This window comes from Gorilla gorilla, chromosome 6 (genome assembly GCF_029281585.2).
Source record: "Gorilla gorilla gorilla isolate KB3781 chromosome 6, NHGRI_mGorGor1-v2.1_pri, whole genome shotgun sequence".
Lineage (NCBI taxonomy): Eukaryota > Metazoa > Chordata > Mammalia > Primates > Hominidae > Gorilla > Gorilla gorilla.
The window spans coordinates 105305863-105322765 of record NC_073230.2 but is presented as its reverse complement, the minus strand read 5'-3'; the positions used below and the strand labels follow the sequence as shown (position 1 = coordinate 105322765).

The 16903-nt window shown below is 39.6% G+C and overlaps 1 protein-coding gene and 1 long non-coding RNA gene across 3 annotated transcripts in view; one reads left to right on the top strand and one right to left on the bottom strand.

The window, feature by feature from the left end:
* Window positions 1–16903, bottom strand: part of SEMA3E (semaphorin 3E) — a 288304-nt gene that overhangs the window by 96643 nt on the left and 174758 nt on the right. For both annotated transcript variants that reach the window (XM_055392510.2, XM_055392511.2), the window contains exons 3-4: window positions 13125–13184; window positions 10372–10491 (exon numbers count right to left, since the gene is read on the bottom strand). In XM_055392510.2, coding sequence (XP_055248485.1) covers window positions 10372–10491; window positions 13125–13184 — 180 coding nt within the window. The remainder of the gene's footprint in view (window positions 1–10371; window positions 10492–13124; window positions 13185–16903) is intronic.
* Window positions 3253–9255, top strand: LOC129534685 (uncharacterized). Its single transcript, XR_010134717.1, has 2 exons — window positions 3253–3844; window positions 6013–9255. It is a non-coding gene; the product is annotated as an uncharacterized lncRNA (long non-coding RNA).

Sequence of the window (16903 nt, the reverse complement as noted above, 5' to 3'; positions counted from 1 at the left end):
ACACTCATTTTATTCTCCATGAAATCCCCCCATAAAAACAGAGGGATTAAGTAGGATGCAAAATCAAAACCTCATCAACAACGCCTGTAGCAAAAAATAAATGATTTAAGTTTTCTCTATCTGCTATTCTAAGAAAAATCTTCTTTCAGCATTCTTACACTTTTTATGTTTTTCTCCATATTTATTTTAACGACTCTATTTTATGTATTTATTTATTTATTTTTGAGTTGGAGTCTCATTCTTGTTGCCCAGGCCGGAGTGCAATAGTGAGATTTTGGCTCACTGCAACCTCCGCCTCCTGGGGTCAAGCGATTCTCCTGCCTCAGCCTCCCGAGTAGTCAGGATTACAGATGCCGGCCACCATGCCTGGCTAATTTTTATATTTTTAGTAGAGATAGGGTTTCACCATGTTGGCCAGGCTGGTCTTGAACTCCTGACCTCAGGTGATCTGTCGGCCTTGGCCTTCCAAAGTGCTGGGATTACAGGCAAGCACCACTGTGCCTAGCCACGACTCTATTTCTTGATTAAATCAATGATATTATTGCATTTATTGTGTCACTATTCAGTAATCTCCTTTCTAATTACTTATCCCTTTACTAAAACTGTACCATTGATACTATTAACTATCATTTTAAAACTTTTTTTTCAAATGTAATTCGGATTTTGCACTAACCTGATTTGCCTTATATCCAATTTTTCTCTGAGTGCTCATGACACTCCCTAGACATTCTACCAGCACCTAAATAATGGCACTTTTCAAGTTATTTTGGGAAAGTGAGAGTGAGAAAAGTGAGAGCAGAATGAGAGAGAGAGAGAGAGAGAGAGAAGAAAGACTCTCAGAGGAAACTATTAACTACTCCCCCAGGGTTTAATAATTCAGTCTATTCTGAGAACACCCTCTCCTAGCTCCAGACTCATTCTTTCAAATAACCATAAGTGAAAATGAAAAAATTAAAACAGAAATAAATACTGGACATCTGTTAGATTCTTACAAAAACCTACCCTGCTTCCATAGCTCTCTCTTGCTTGTAAGAACTTTGTATTTCTTCCCAATCAGCAAGAAATAAAATTAGAATTGCTTTTTAATTCCCTTTCATGTTTGACATCAGACAAAATGCTAAGTTACAGAAACTGTCCTGCTGAGCAGCTTCTCACTTGAGTTCAACACTTCCTTTTCTTTCCTATTGCAACAACAGTGTTAAATACCTTCATGATCTCTCATAACGATCATGTAATAGTCTCCTTAAATTTCTCTGCTTTTCATCTCTCCCTGCTTGAATCAATCTTAAATATTATGAATGTCTTGTCAATCAAATATTCTGTTCAAAACTCCTTCATGGTCTTTGTGCTGTCTTTACAATAACACAAAATGCCAATGTGTAGTATTAAAATCTTCCACCAACTTGTCCCAGTTGTATCTCCTGCTGTTCTCTAACCAACATAAATTTCTGCAAACCGATTCCATACATCCCTGCCTCTTAGCTGCTTAATCAAAGTATTCTCCTTGCCTAAATGATTTGTAACTTTTCATTCCCTCATGTAAAATTGCATCAAGCCTTTAAATGGTGTTCTGGGGATAAATCTCATACTGCTTTTATTATCGGATGGTCACCAGTTTCTCTTGTGACATATATATATATAATTTTTTCAAAATATATTATATCTGATATTTAGATAATTATGTGGGATATTATTTCAATCATATAAACATTCAACCATTGGAATTTGATTGAAATAATATTCAATCATATTTAAAGATTCTAACATGACTCGAATATTTCAATCATATTTAATATTTAGGTAATTATGTGATATAAAGTTATTCAATATCATGTGTATGAAGTGGAAGTACACCAAGTTCCAGTTCTGCTAATGAGAATGCATCTTATATTGGACAAATCTTTCAAAGAAAATGATGATAAACTATATATATGTATATATATTTATTTATTTTTAAAAACTTCTAGAAGGCACTGGAGATCAATTAAGAATAGACAAAGACTAAAGAGACTTTTCACTTGAGGAAACCCCTTAATTAATGTGGAAATGAATGGCTAGAACTCAAGCAGAAAAATGAGTGGTGAAATCTAGAAGCTATGGTATGTACCCTTATAAATTATCTTCAACATCCCTGTCCAACATCTAAACCGTATGTGCAAGCAAATGAAAGACAGTGCCTGGAAAGCTGAAAAAGGTAACTACTGCCCATTGCAAGTTTACATGGGCTAATACACCTTTCAAGTAAACTATGCTGTGTATGGCACATCCAACGGGGTGAGCTTAGTAGCACATTGGAGATATCAGGAGAAATAGTACATGAATTTGAATATAAATCAATAGAATTTTTCCAATCTGAAAAGCAGAGGAAAAGAAGGTTGAATAACAATGAATTGTGTGTCTTAGATCAATGCCTAGAAGTCTAATAAATATATATATTTTTTCTTTTTTGTTATATATATATGTTATATATAATATATAGTTATATATAACAAATATATATGTATATATATACATATGTATATGTGTGTGTGTGTGTATATATATATATATATATATATACACACTGAAGGAAAGGAGTGGGTAAATGAAGAAATATTATTTGAAGAAATAATGACCAAAATTTACCAAATTAGATGGAAAGAATAACATTAAGTATCCAAGAATCTCAGTATCCTAAGAAATACAGATACTGATCCCTCCCACTCCTGCACACATAAAGTCACACTATTGAAACTGTTGAAAATCAATGATAAAGACAAAATCTTAAAAGATAAAGCAATTTTAAAAGGGAAACATCAATAGGAATAAAGCTTTACATTAGAAAGAGATTAGAAGACAAAGCAGTTTTGAGATACTGAAAGGAGAAAACAAAACAAAACTACAAAGCAACTATTAACACAGAATTCTATAACCAAGGAAAATTCCTTTGAAAATAAAGGTGAAACAAAAGCATTTTCAAATAAATGAAACTGAATTTGTTTCTAGCAGATTTGCATCACAAGAGGTATATATTCTGACTGTGTATATACATACACACGTATATACATAGGTATACTTTGTTGTACACATCTATATATTCTGACCTTACAGTGGCCTGATTTGCCTTCCATCTCTCTAAAGTTCTACTTTTATATCCTCTGCATTGTTTCTTTAAAATGAATCAATAAATACACTATGATGTATTTTGGATGTTAGTTAATTTAATCTACAACTAGGAGTGGTTAACATTTAAAATATGCTAATTGTCAGGCCTCTGAGCCCAAGCCAAGCCATCGCATCCCCTGTGACTTGCACGTATATACGCCCAGATGGCCTGAAGTAACTGAAGAATCACAAAAGAAGTGAATATGCCCTGCCCCACCTTAACTGATGAAATTCCACCACAAAAGAAGTGTAAATGGCTGGTCCTTGCCTTAAGTGATGACATTACCTTGTGAAAGTCCTTTTTCTGGCTCATCCTGGCTCAAAAAGCACCCCCACTGAGCACCTTGCGACCCCCACTCCTGCCCGCCAGAGAACAAACCCCTTTTGACTGTAATTTTCCTTTACCTACCCAAATCCTATAAAACGGCCCCACCCTTATCTCCCTTCACTGACTCTCTTTTCGGACTTAGCCCGCCCGCACCCAGGTGAAATAAACAGCCATGTTGCTCACACAAAGCCTGTTTGTTGGTCTCTTCACACGGACGCGCATGAAATTTGGTGCCGTGACTCGGATCGGGGGACCTCCCTTGGGAGATCAATCCCCTGTCCTCCTGTTCTTTGCTCCATGAGAAAGATCCACCTATGACCTCAGGTCCTCAGACCGACCAGCCCAAGGAACATCTCACCAATTTTAAATCAGGTAAGCAGCCTCTTCTTACTCTCTTCTCCAACCTCTCTCACTGTCCCTCAACCACTTTCTCCTTTCCACTCTTCAATCTCTCCCTTCTCTTAATTTCAATTCCTTTCATTTTCTGGGAGAGACAAAGGAGACACGTTTTATCCGTGAACCCAAAACTCCGGCGCAGGTCACGGACTGGGAAGGCAGCCTTCCCTTGGTGTTTAATCATTGCAGGGACACCTCTCTGATTATTTACCCATGTTTCAAAGGTGTCAGACCACACAGGGACGCCTGCCACGGTCCTTCACCCTTAGCAGCAAGTCCTGCCTTTCTGGGAAAGGGGCAAGTACCCCAACCCCTTCTCTCCTTGTCTCTACCCCTTCTCTGCTTTACTGGGGGAGGGGCAACTACCCCTCAACCCCTTCTCCTTCACCCTTAGCAGCAAGTCCCGCTTTTCTGGGGGAGGGGCAAGTACCCCTCAACCCCTTCTCCTTCACCCTTAGCAGCAAGTCCCACTTTTCTGGGGGAGGGGCAAGCACCCCTCAACCCCTTCTCCTTCACTCTTAGCAGCAAGTCCCGCTTTTCTAGAGGAGGGGCAAGCACCCTAACCTCATATCTCTGCACCCCAATCCCTTATTTCTGCACCCCAATCCCTTATTTCTGCACCCCGACCTCTTATATCTCTGTGCCCCTGCCCCTTATCTCCGTGCCCCGGCCCCTTATCTCCGTGCCCCGGCCCCTTATCTCCATGCCCCGGCCCCTTATCTCCATGCCCCGGCCCCTTATCTCCATGCCCCGGCCCCTTATCTCCATGCCCCGGCCCCTTATCTCCATGCCCCGGCCCCTTATCTCCGTGCCCCATCCCTTATTTCCACACCCCGGCCTCTTATCTCTGTGCCCCAACCCCTTTTCCCACTTTTCTGGAAGGTAAGAACCCCCGAACCCCTTCCCTCCATTTCTCTACTCTCTCTTTTCTCTAGGCTTGCTTCCTTCACTATAGGCAACCTTCCACCCTCCATTCCTCCTTCTACTCCCTTGGCCTGTGTTCTCAAAAACTTAAAACCTCTTCAACTCACACCTGACCTAAAACCTAAACGCCTTATTTTCTTCTGCAATGCCGCTTGACCCCAATACAAACTGGACAGTAGTTCCAAATAGCCAGAAAATGGCACTTTGAATTTTTCCATCCTGCAAGATCTAAATAATTCTTGTCGTTAAATAGGCAAACAGTCTGAGGTGCCTGATGTCCAGACATTCTTTTACACATCAGTCCCTTCCTAGTCTCTGTGCCCAGTGCAACTCATCCCCAATCTTCCTTCTTTCTCTCCCGCCTGTCCCCTCAGTACCAACCCCAAGCATTGCTGAGTCTTTCTAATCTTCCTTTTCTACAGACCCATCTGACCTCTCCCTTCCTCCCCAGGCTGCTCCTCAACAGGCCGAGCTAGGTCTCAATTCTTCCTCAGTCTCTGCTCCTGCACCTTATAATCTTTTTATCACCTCCCCTCCTCACACCTGGTCCGGCTTACAGTTTCCTTCAGTGACTATCCCTCCCCATCCTGCCCAGCAATTTACTCTTAAAAAGGTGGCTGGAGCTAAAGGCATAGTCAAGGTTAATGGTCTTTTTCTTTATCCCAAATCAGATAGCGTTTAGGCTCTTTTTCATCAAATATAAAAATCCAGCCCAGTTCATGACTTGTTTGGCAGCAACCCTGAGATACTTTACAGCCCTAGACCCTAAAAGGTCAAAAGGCCGTCTTAGTCTCAAAATACATTTTATTACCCAATCTGCTCCCGACATTAAATAAAACTCCAAAAATTAAATTCCGGCCCTCAAATCCCACAACAGGATTTAATTAACCTCGCCTTCAAGGTGTACAATAGAAAAAAGTTGCAATTCCTTGCCTCCACTGTGAGACAAACCCCAGCCACATCTCCAGCACACAAGAACTTCCAAATGCCTAAACCGCAGCAGCCAGGCGTTCCTCCAGAACTTCCTCCCACAGGAGTTTGCTACATGTGCTGGAAATCTGGCCACTGGGCCAAGGAATGCCCGCAGGCCGGGATTCCTCCTAAGCTGCGTCCCATCTGTGTGGGACCCCACTGAAAATCGGACTGTTCAACTCACGTGGCAGCCATTCCCAGAGCCCCTGGAACTCTGGCCCAAGGCTCTCTGACTGACTCCTTCCCAGATCTTCTCGGCTTAGCGGCTGAAGACCGACACTGCCCGATCGCCTCGGAAGCCCCCTAGACCATTATGGACGCCGAGCTTTGGGTAACTCTCACAGTGGAAGGTAAGCCCGTCCCCTTCTTAATCAATATGGAGGCTACCCACTCCACATTACCTTCTTTTCAAGGGCCTGTTTCCCTTGCCTCCATAACTGTTGTGGGTATTGACAGCCAGGCTTCTAAACCTCTTAAAACTCCCCAACTCTGGTGCCAACTTAGACAATACTCTTTTAAGCACTCCTTTTTAGTTATCCCCACCTGGCCAGTTCCCTTATTAGGCTGAGACACTTTAACTAAATTATCTGCTTCCCTTACTATTCCTGGGCTACAGCCACACCTCATTGCTGCCTTTTCCCCCAGTTCAAAGCCTCCTTCACATCCTCCCCTTGTATCTCCCCACCTTAACCCACAAGTATAAGATACCTCTACTCCCTCCTTGGCGACCGATCATGCACCCCTTACCATCTCATTAAAACCTAATCACCCTTACCCCACTCAACGCCAATATCCCATCCCGCAGCACGCTTTAAAAAGATTAAAGCCTGTTATCACTTGCCTGCTACAGCATGGCCTTTTAAAGCCTATAAACTCTCCTTACACTTCCCCCATTTTACCTGTCCTAAAACCAGACAAGCCTTACAAGTTAGTTCAGGATCTGCACCTTATAAACCAAATTGTTTTGCCTATCCACCTCGTGGTGCCAAACCCATATACTCTCCTATCCTCAATACCTGCCTCTACAACCCATTATTCTGTTCTAGATCTCAAACATGCTTTCTTTACTATTCCTTTGCACCCTTAATCCCAGCCTCTCTTTGCTTTCACTTGGACTGACCCTGACACCCATCAAGCTCAGCAAATTACCTAGGCTGTACTGCCACAAAGCTTCACAGACAGCCCCCGTTACTTCAATCAAGCCCAAATTTCTTCCTCATCTGTTACCTGTCTCGGCATAATTCTCATAAAAACACACGTGCTCTCCCTGCCAATCGTGTCCAACTGATCTCTCAAACCCAAGCACCTTCTACAAAACAACTCCTTTCCTTCCTAGGCATGGTTAGCGCGTTCAGAATTCTTAACAAGAGCCAGGACCACACCCTATAGCCTTTATGTCCAAACAACTTGACCTTACTGTTTTAGCCTAGTCCTCATGTCTGGGTGCAGCGGCTGCCACTGCTTTAATACTTTTAGAGGCCCTCAAAATCACAAACTATGCTCAACTCACTCTCTACAGTTCTCATAACTTCCAAAATCTATTTTCTTCCTCATACCTGACGCATATACTTTCTGCTCCCCGGCTCCTTCAGCTGTACTCACTCTTTGTTGAGTCTCCCACAATTACCGTTGTTGCTGGCCCAGACTTCAATCCGGCCTCCCACATTATTCCTGATACCACACCTGACCCTGTATCTCTCTGATCCACCTGACATTCACCCCATTTCCCCAAATTTCCTTCTTTCCTGTTCCTCACCCTGATCACGCTTGATTTATTGATGGTGGTTCCACCAGGCCTAATCACCACACACCAGCAAAGGCAGGTTATACTATAGTACAAGCCACTAGCCCGTCTCTTAGAACCTCTCATTTCCTTTCCATCGTGGAAACCTATCCTCAAGGAAATAACTTCTTAGTGTTCCATCTGCTATTCTACTACTCCTCAGGGATTATTCAGGCCCCCTCCCTTCCCTACACATCAAGCTCGAGGATTTGCCCCACCCAGGACTGGCAAATTAGCTTTACTAAACATGCCCTGAGTCAGATAACTAAAATACCTCTTAGTCTAGGTAGATACTTTCACTGGATAGGTAGAGGCGTTTCCTACAGGGTCTGAGAAGGCCACTGCAGTCATTTCTTCCATTCTGTCAGACATAATTCCTCAGTTTAGCCTTCCCACCTGAATACAGTCTGATAACAGATGAGCCTTTATTAGTCAAATCAGCCAAGCAGTTTTTCAGGCTCTTAGTATTCAGTGAAACCTTTATATCCCTTACGGTCCTCCGTCTTCAAGAAAAGTAGAATGGACTAAAGGTCTTTTAAAAACACACCTCACCAAGCTCAGCCACCAAAAAGGACTGGACAATACTTTTACCACTTTCCCTTCTCAGAATTCAGGCCTGTCCTTGGAATGCTACAGGGTACAGCCCATTTAAGCTCCTGTATAGACGCTCCATTTTTTAGGCCCCAGTCTCATTCCAGACACCAGACTAACTTAGACTGTGCCCCCAAAAACTTGTCATCCCTACTATCTTGTCTAGTCATACTCCTATTCACCGCTCTCAACTACTCATACATGCCCTGCTCTTGTTTACACTGCCGGTTTACACTGTTTTTCCAAGCCATCACAGCTGATATCTCCTGGTGCTGTCCCCAAACTGCCACTCTTAACTCTTGAAGTAAATAAATAATCTTTGCTGGCAGGACTATGCTGAATCTCCTTAGGCACTCTCTAATCAGATATCCTGAGTAGTCCCAATTCTTAGACCTTTTATACCTGTTTTTCTCCTTCTGTTATTCCATTTAGTTTTTCAATTCATACAAAACTGTATCCAGGCCATCACCAATCATTCTATACGACAAATGTTTCTTCTAACAACCCCACAATATCACCCCTTACCACAAGATCTCCCTTCAGCTTAATCTCTCCCACTCTAGGTTCCCACGCCGCCCCTAATCCCGCTTGAAGCAGCCCTGAGAAACATCGCCCATTCTCTCTCCATACCATCCCCCCAAAATTTTCGCCGCCCCAACACTTCAACACTATTTTATTTTTCTTATTAATATAAGAAGGCACGAATGTCAGGCCTCTGAGCCCAAGCCAAGCCATCGCATCCCCTGTGACTTGCACGTATACGCCCAGATGGCCTGAAGTAACTGAAGAATCACAAAAGAAGTGAATATGCCCTGCCCCGCCTTAACTGATGAAATTCCGCCACAAAAGAAGTGTAAATGGCTGGTCTTTGCCTTAAGTGATGACATTACCTTGTGAAAGTCCTTTTCCTGGCTCATCCTGGCTCAAAAAACACCCCCATTGAGCACCTTGCGACCCCCACTCCTGCCCGCCAAAGAACAAACCCCCTTTGACTGTAATTTTCCTTTACCTACCCAAATCCTATAAAACGGCCCCGCCCTTATCTCCCTTCACTGACTCTTTTCGGACTCAGCCTGCCTGCACCAGGTGAAATAAACAGCTATGTTGCTCACACAAAGCCTGTTTGGTGGTCTCTTCACACGGACGCACATGAAGCTAATGATAAAATCTCCCTATATAGATAGTTAACAGCTGAAGTAGATAAATCACGGGCACTCTCCAGGGGCAGCTATTAAGCACTTCAAATACTTGGAATTATATTTGCACCTGAGGGTTAACTAGTATAAGGAATATCAGAAATCATATTTTAGTGGTGAAATGGTGTTCTTTGTATGTGGTGGCTTAAAATATTAATATTTTATGGCCACGGCTGCACTTTCATAAATGGAATATAAGAATCATGAGTCTAGCTGCTTAACAACAGAATATCTAGAACTCGATTTTATCTGTGCCTTGTCTTAATGTAGGACTCTGCCTTCCAATGTAGATGAAAAATAACAGATTCTACTTGTTTCACATGCTTCAGGGTAAAATTGTGATATAGACTGCTTCAAAATATACTTAAAAGTAACGAGAGTTGCGATTCACCCAGCTTACAGGAATAGGTTATATGACTGATCTTTGAGCCTGCTTGCTAGTAAATATTATATGTGTGGCAGGATTCAGTTGGGATTTGCTTTTATTATGCAGTATCACCCAGTGGCAAAGTCTTAGCGGAAGAGATGTATAACTGGCACCAAGTAATATTTATCTTAACTCAGTTTTAAATCTTCCCTCCTCCTGCATTCCCTACCTCACCTGACCATGACAAAGTAATTACAGAATCAAAAAGTCTTTGCATGTCCCTTGTAAAATATTATATTTTATTTATGTAAATTATATATATACACACATATACACACACACCTATATACATATTCCAGTTTGGTGGTTAAATTAATGAAAATATTAATATAACACAATAGAGAACACAGTTTGATGTTAAGAGATGTTCTTAGTGGGCAAATTAAGCAAATAAAATTGTTCAGTGAATTGAGTACATAGTGAATTAATTGGTTCACAGATTTTGTACTTGACAAGAATTTTAAAGACCCAGAAAGATAATTTCTCTGTCTCAAGCAAGTACATCGCAAATGCTTTTATCTTTCTTGGGAAGAAATGCTGTAGTCTTTCTTTGAGAACAAGGTTGTTTTAAGCATTATTTTTATTGACAGCAATGAATGAAACATCTTACCTCCAAATGATATCCAACTCTGATGAAGGCACAAACTGGATCAAAAGCTCCAGTACCACAGGTCAGAAGGTGTGTCCTGTTATAGTGATGCAAAACCCGAACATAATTTGCACATTCACCCTAAAGCAGGAAAAAAAGGGAAGGAATCTATCAGTATAATAAACATGTTTAGTCCTTTTTGATTTTTGTTTTCCCTAGTCCTAGAAAGCTCATGTTTTACCATAAATCTCTGTTGGGTGAAGGAGGCAAGAGGGGCAGAAGAAAAGAGGACAAGAACTTGGAGAAGAAACCGGGGTGATTGAAACACATTTTGGTTAGCAGTGATGTGTAAATTACATTTTATAATGAGACTGCATCATTTTTCAAGTATTCTAATTTACAATTGAGGAATAAAAAAAGCACTATTCAGAAATTTCTTCAAGTGTAAAAATTCTCATGACAATATGTTCCACTAAGTAATTAAGTTATTCCCAATGCTGTTAGTTTTTTAAGTACAGTATAAACAATGAATCAGCATAAAGTCATTAAAACCAAAAATTTGAAAAAGGATAGTTATTCATATGGAAATATGCAGTCTTTTTTTTTTTTCCAGGACAGGGTCTCACTCTGTTGCCCAGGCTGGAACGTAGTGGTGTAATTTCAGCTCACTGCAGCCTCGCCTTCCCAGGCTCAAGTGATCCTCCCACCTCAGCCTCTGGAGTAGCTGCAACTACAGGCATGTGCCACCATGCCCAGCTAATCTTTTTGTATCTTTTGCAGAAATGGGGTTTCCCCATGTTGCCCAGGCTAGTCTCAAACTCCTGGGCTCAAGCGATCTGCCTGCCTCAGCCTCTCAAAATATGTAGTCTTTAGGGCAAACACAATTTTAATGTTTTGGAAAGTAAGTCTTATATTCTCACACTCACAAATTCACATAAAGCACCTTCAGAGAGAATTGTTAAGTAAATATGGAAAACTAACCAACAAAAATAACATTTTGTTGCAGGACTATGATAAGATTACTATATTACTGTAAGAAATAGTAGTAGACTGGGGATCAGCAAACTTTTTCTGTAAAGGACCAGAATGTAAATGTATTTAGTTTGATGAGCTATCTGGTCTCTGTTGCAACTATTCACCTTTGCAGCTATAGCATGAAAGGAGCCATAAACAATACAAAACTAAATGTGTGGGGCTGTGTTCAAATAAAACTTTATTTACAAAAATAGGCAACAAGCCACCTTCGGCCTAGAAGCTCTAGTTTGTCAACACTGGTATTCAACTCTAAGCTTCTTGAGGGCAGAATCTATTTTACGCATCTCGGCATTTCCCAGTTAATTGAGCACAGCACCTAAAACATAACATGCTTAACAAAGTTTTAATATATTCATCAGTAAATGAATTTTATGATCAGTATACTGAATTTAAAAAAAAAGTTTACAATTGCTTCAAAATCAACTTGGCTAAATTAATTTTAGCAAGCATTCTTTTGACAAATTAGGTGTTGCCATTCCATTAAAAATAAATTATGAAATAAATACTAAACTCTTTTAGTGCCCAGTATTACTTGAAATCAATACATGCAATCATCAGTTACTGTCACGTTTTATAAGGACCTGTTGTGATTTCAGCACTTTAAAGTCTATCCTATAACAGTATTAGGAGGAAAAGGCCAGTGGAATCACTTGGCTAGAATGAGGAGTGCACTATTGAATTGATTATCCAGAGCACACAGGTATATTTATTTCTTCAAGTTTGCATTCACATGATATTTTATTCTGTGGGTGACCCATATATTTGGTAGAATCTTTTCATTCAGGCATGGTGAAAACATGTGTTGTTTATTTCCATAAGCACCTGCACTTCCTCTCTTGACACACCGTCACATCTGAGAGGGAGCCTATTAGACCACATTTTGGCTCAGCTGAGCTAGATTGACATGGCCTAAGAATATGTTCAATTAGTCAGCATCATGCTGTGGGCTAAGGCAACAGGAATGTGCTGACTCACTCCTTGGCTGTGACCCAGCTGCTACAGAGAATGAGGAGTTGGTATAATGTGTGTTAGTCACTTATATAGTTTTTTTTTTTTTTTAACTGAAAAAAAGGTTAAGTTCACTTTCACAGGCAGATGTCCAGGACTTCCTCCAGGGTGCATTTGTGTCACAAAATCAGCTAGCCACTGCTCGCATGTGAAAGTTCTATCACTGACGTCTTAGTGTGTTAGGGACTGTGTCTGGGTGCTGATACACAGCATTTTGCCACTCACACCCAGCAGGGAAACTACAAAAAGAGAGAATAATGCTTCTTAAAGTAGAAGAGACCCTAAAAATATTTAGGAATAGGTAAAATGTGTTTATTGCCTCTCTCAAACTTTTTGTTTCTTCATTCATTTCTAATTTACTAAACAATGTAAAGTGAAATCTCACAAAGAATGTGCTTAACTGTTCCTAGAAAAAAAAAATTATCTGCAATTATTTTTCTGCCAAATACATGAGAAATAAGCATTAGTATAAGGAATTTATAAACCCAAGTTGATTAAGATATTAAAAAACAAAATAAAAACCAAGATCTCAATGGCATCTCTGCTTCAACTCTACATTGAAATTAATTTTACATAATTATGTGTTTTATATGCCTATATATTTTTTCTTCATGAACCAAATTGCATACATGCTTTTATAAGAGCAAATAAAAATTTCAGTGATTCAGTTCTTTGTGGTTAACTAGGGATATAATTGATGATTTGTTTAATTTACAATGAATCATACTTACCGCATCTTTTCCCTTCATTATGCATTCTTCCATTTTTAGAGCTGTACTCGGCCAGTGTATCTAAAATAAAAGATAATGTACTATTATGACAACCGCATATAAAAATAAACCACACTGAAAACCATTTCACTTTCTTCTATAGTTCAAAACATTTCCTTTTTTTTTTCTATTTTCTGATAAGATACAATGGGGCTTTGTGTTATTCACAGAATTATTTGCATAATTAAGAAACGTATCTCTGGGCTTTTACTTTATGATAAATCCTTTTCTTTCTTTAATATTTTTGAAGGCTCACCTCAAGTCTTGGCCCTTCAGAGGACAGCCATGCCTTAACCAGCCCTTTCCCATGTTAAACCTGAGTGCTGCTCCAACTCAGGCACCTCCTGCAGTTTCTTATGTTTTTACCACTTAACACAGAACCTGCTGTGTGGGTAGGCTCTCCTAATGTTTGCTGCATACAATGATTAAAGGATGAATGACTCTTTAAATGCTGACTTATAATGTATCACCCAGTAATACACCAGACTGTCTCTTTGATTATTTATTTATTTATTTACATTTATTTTTTTGAGGTGGAGTCTGGCTCTGTCACCCAGGCTGGAGTGCAGTGGTGTGATCTCGGCTCATTGCAACCTCTGCCTCCTGGGTTCAAGCGATTCTCCTGCCTCAGCCTCCCGAGGAGCTGGGACTATGGCCCACTCAGCTAATTTTTTTGTATTTTTAGTAGAGACAGGGTTTCACAGTGTTAGCCAGGATGGTCTCGATCTCCTGGCCTCGTGATCTGCCTGCCTCGGCCCCCCAAAGTGATTATTTTTTTAAAAACATTGTTTAACTCTACCAGTTTCCAGCTGGATATCCAAAAGTTTTAATTGTATTTTAAGTTTGTTGGTTTCTTCCTTTATATATTCCTTAAAACTTATATTTTAAGTTTGTTGGTTTATTCTATGATAAGGAGAATATATCGAATTTTTCTTTTTCACCTCCAATAGTATCTAGCACTTTCCTGAGACCACAAGCAGAAATCAGTTATACTTGTTAACGGGTTCCACAAATTTCTAATTGCAAAACTTAATTTATTTTTGGAAGAAATTTTTTACTTTATCACTTTCTTTACTTTTCTCAGACTCCTTTTGGTCCCCTTTTTGCTTAATCTATAGAATTGATTGTACTATGTGCCAGGCATTGTGTTTTGAACTTTATTTTATTTTTTCCTTCTTTTGCTTTATCAACTTATGTGCAGAGGTTTGAGTTTGTTATATTACTCAATTCACGATTCATTTTCATCAACACTCTTAAAAGGTCCCTCTTTTATTTTAGTTAATTATTTATTTCCTTCTTCCCATTCCATGTTTTATTTCCATCCCTCAGGAGGCAACTATTGTATCCTGTTACCAGGTGCCTTCTTTGTATGTGTTCTTAGAAAGTGTATACTATTGCTCTTTGTGCATATATTTCTAATTTATGTAAATAGTATTGAAGTTAAATCTCATCTCTTTCTTATCTTTTTCACTAAGAACTGGGTTTTTGAGTTCCCTCAGCAGTCCTATGCACACATATAGTCTGCTGTTTCTGAGTGTTTTGTAATGTTAAGGTGTGGTTCCCCCACATTTTCTTTTTTTTTTTTTTTTTTTTGGATCTTAAAAGTGGAAAACGTGTATATTAACATTCAAACTCCCCTCATACAAGGCCATATAAAAATCCTTAGCCTTTTGATTATACATTAGTCTACATTTTCTACATAGTTACAGTGATGTATAATTTAGCTTTTCATAATACAGTGTTTCAATACATCATTAGTTCTGTTAAACATAAGTCACTTACTTTCAAATCCAATACTTGAACAGTTTCCTCTGTACATAGTTTAGCAGGGCTAATTAGCATAAGATGCTATTTATTAAGAGGTATATGATCTGAGTATTAACAGTTGCTGAAGTTTGGTATTTTTATGCAGCATTTTCTTTTTGCTTTGATAACAACACTACAGAACCCTTAAGAACACTGAAAATTAGTAAGTAAAGTTCAGAAACATTAGCTGCTCAATCAAATCTCTACATAACACTATAGTAATTAAAACGTTAAAAAAAAAGTGTTGAAATCTGCACTAGTATAGACCGCTCCTGTCAGGATAAGACTGCTTTGGAACAGAAAGGGAAAAAACAGCTTTGAGTTTCTTTGTGCTGATAGGAGGAAAGGCTGAATTACCTTGTTGCCTCTCCCCAATGATTGGCAGGTCGGGTAAATGCCAGAACATATTCCAACTCAACAACTCTAGTTAACTTTATGGAGGTGGAAGCTGGGTTAGTTCATGCTAGGTGGCTGTAGCACTGACCTCATGTATAAAACGTAAAACACTTAAATACTGTGATCTAAGTCTTAATTGCAAGCTATACTGAGGATTTTTTTTTTTTATGTTTTGGCTATACTTTCATTCCAAAAGAAGAGCTGAACTGATGCTTGAGTTACAGCACCAGTCTATTATTAGTGAATGAAGTATACTCTTGCAGATAAATACCAGATCAAAAGTCCCGTTTCAGTAATTTGATTAAACTGTAGAATACTAAAAAATAAGGTATTTCTACAGAAATCTTTGAAGGGAGCAAAAAATCAAATTACAGTATATACCTAAATATTTTAACGGGAAATAAACCAATCATCTTCTGAAAGTCAAACAGTATTTGCTATGTTGTAATCCCATTCACCATTAGGCTGCAACTGGACCACGACATCATGTTTATTAATTTCATTTTCTGCATCACTACTGTCAGTATCTTCATTGTCATCTTCCTATTTTCTTATCAACTCTCCCAGCGATGGATACCCAGATTGCTTCCAAGTGTCTATCACATCAAACAAATTGTTACCTTTTTGTACATGCCCTTTTTGGATCTGTGTAAGAAAATCGTGGGTATATATACACAACATAAGAATTACTGCTCTCCAAAATGGCTACATGTCTATACCAGCAATCCATGCCCTCATACCCTCACTTAGCATGATCAACTTTTCCAATTTTTGTGTCAGGTGCTTTAAATACAATATCTAATTTAATCCTTACCACAACTTTATCAAAGAGATGCTATTATTTTGGGAGTTTCTTTTAAAAATTCATATTTATCTGTGGAAACCCACATTGCAATAAATCTATGGGTGGAAACAAAGGAATATGATCCATTTGAGTAACTGTAGCAACTGGTCAGTTCCCAAATGTTTTTGTGGCTCAAGATCTTAAGTCTCCTACTTAATATTGTTTATCCCCACATCTACTGAATCAATCACCTTCCCTCACCAGAATGAAAAAGCTCAGCCCACCTCCTTTCTTAAGTTCCCTGGGAATTTCAAGGGAGCACCATCTGATGTATCAATTTCATGGGCTCGGCTGGTCAGGTGATTTATCTTGGAGGGATGGTGTTTCTCGCCGAAACACTCTACAGTTTTTACTTAATTGCCTCCATTGAAGCCAGATGTTATGGTTAGGCTATGTGTCCCCACTCAAACCTCATCTTGAATTGTAATTCCCATAATCCCCATTTTTCAAGGGAGAAACCAGGTGGAGGTAATTGAATCATGGAGGCCGTTTCCCCCATGCTGTTCTCGTGATAGTGAGTGAGTTCTCACAAGATCTGATAGTTTCTGAGGGGCTCTTCCCCCTTGGCTTGGCACTGCTACCTTGTGAAAAAGGTGCTTTGCTTCCCCTTCAGCTTCCACCATGATTGCAAGTTTCCTGAGGCCTCCCTGGCAATGCTGAACTGTGAGTCAATTAAACCTCTTCCTTTAAAAAT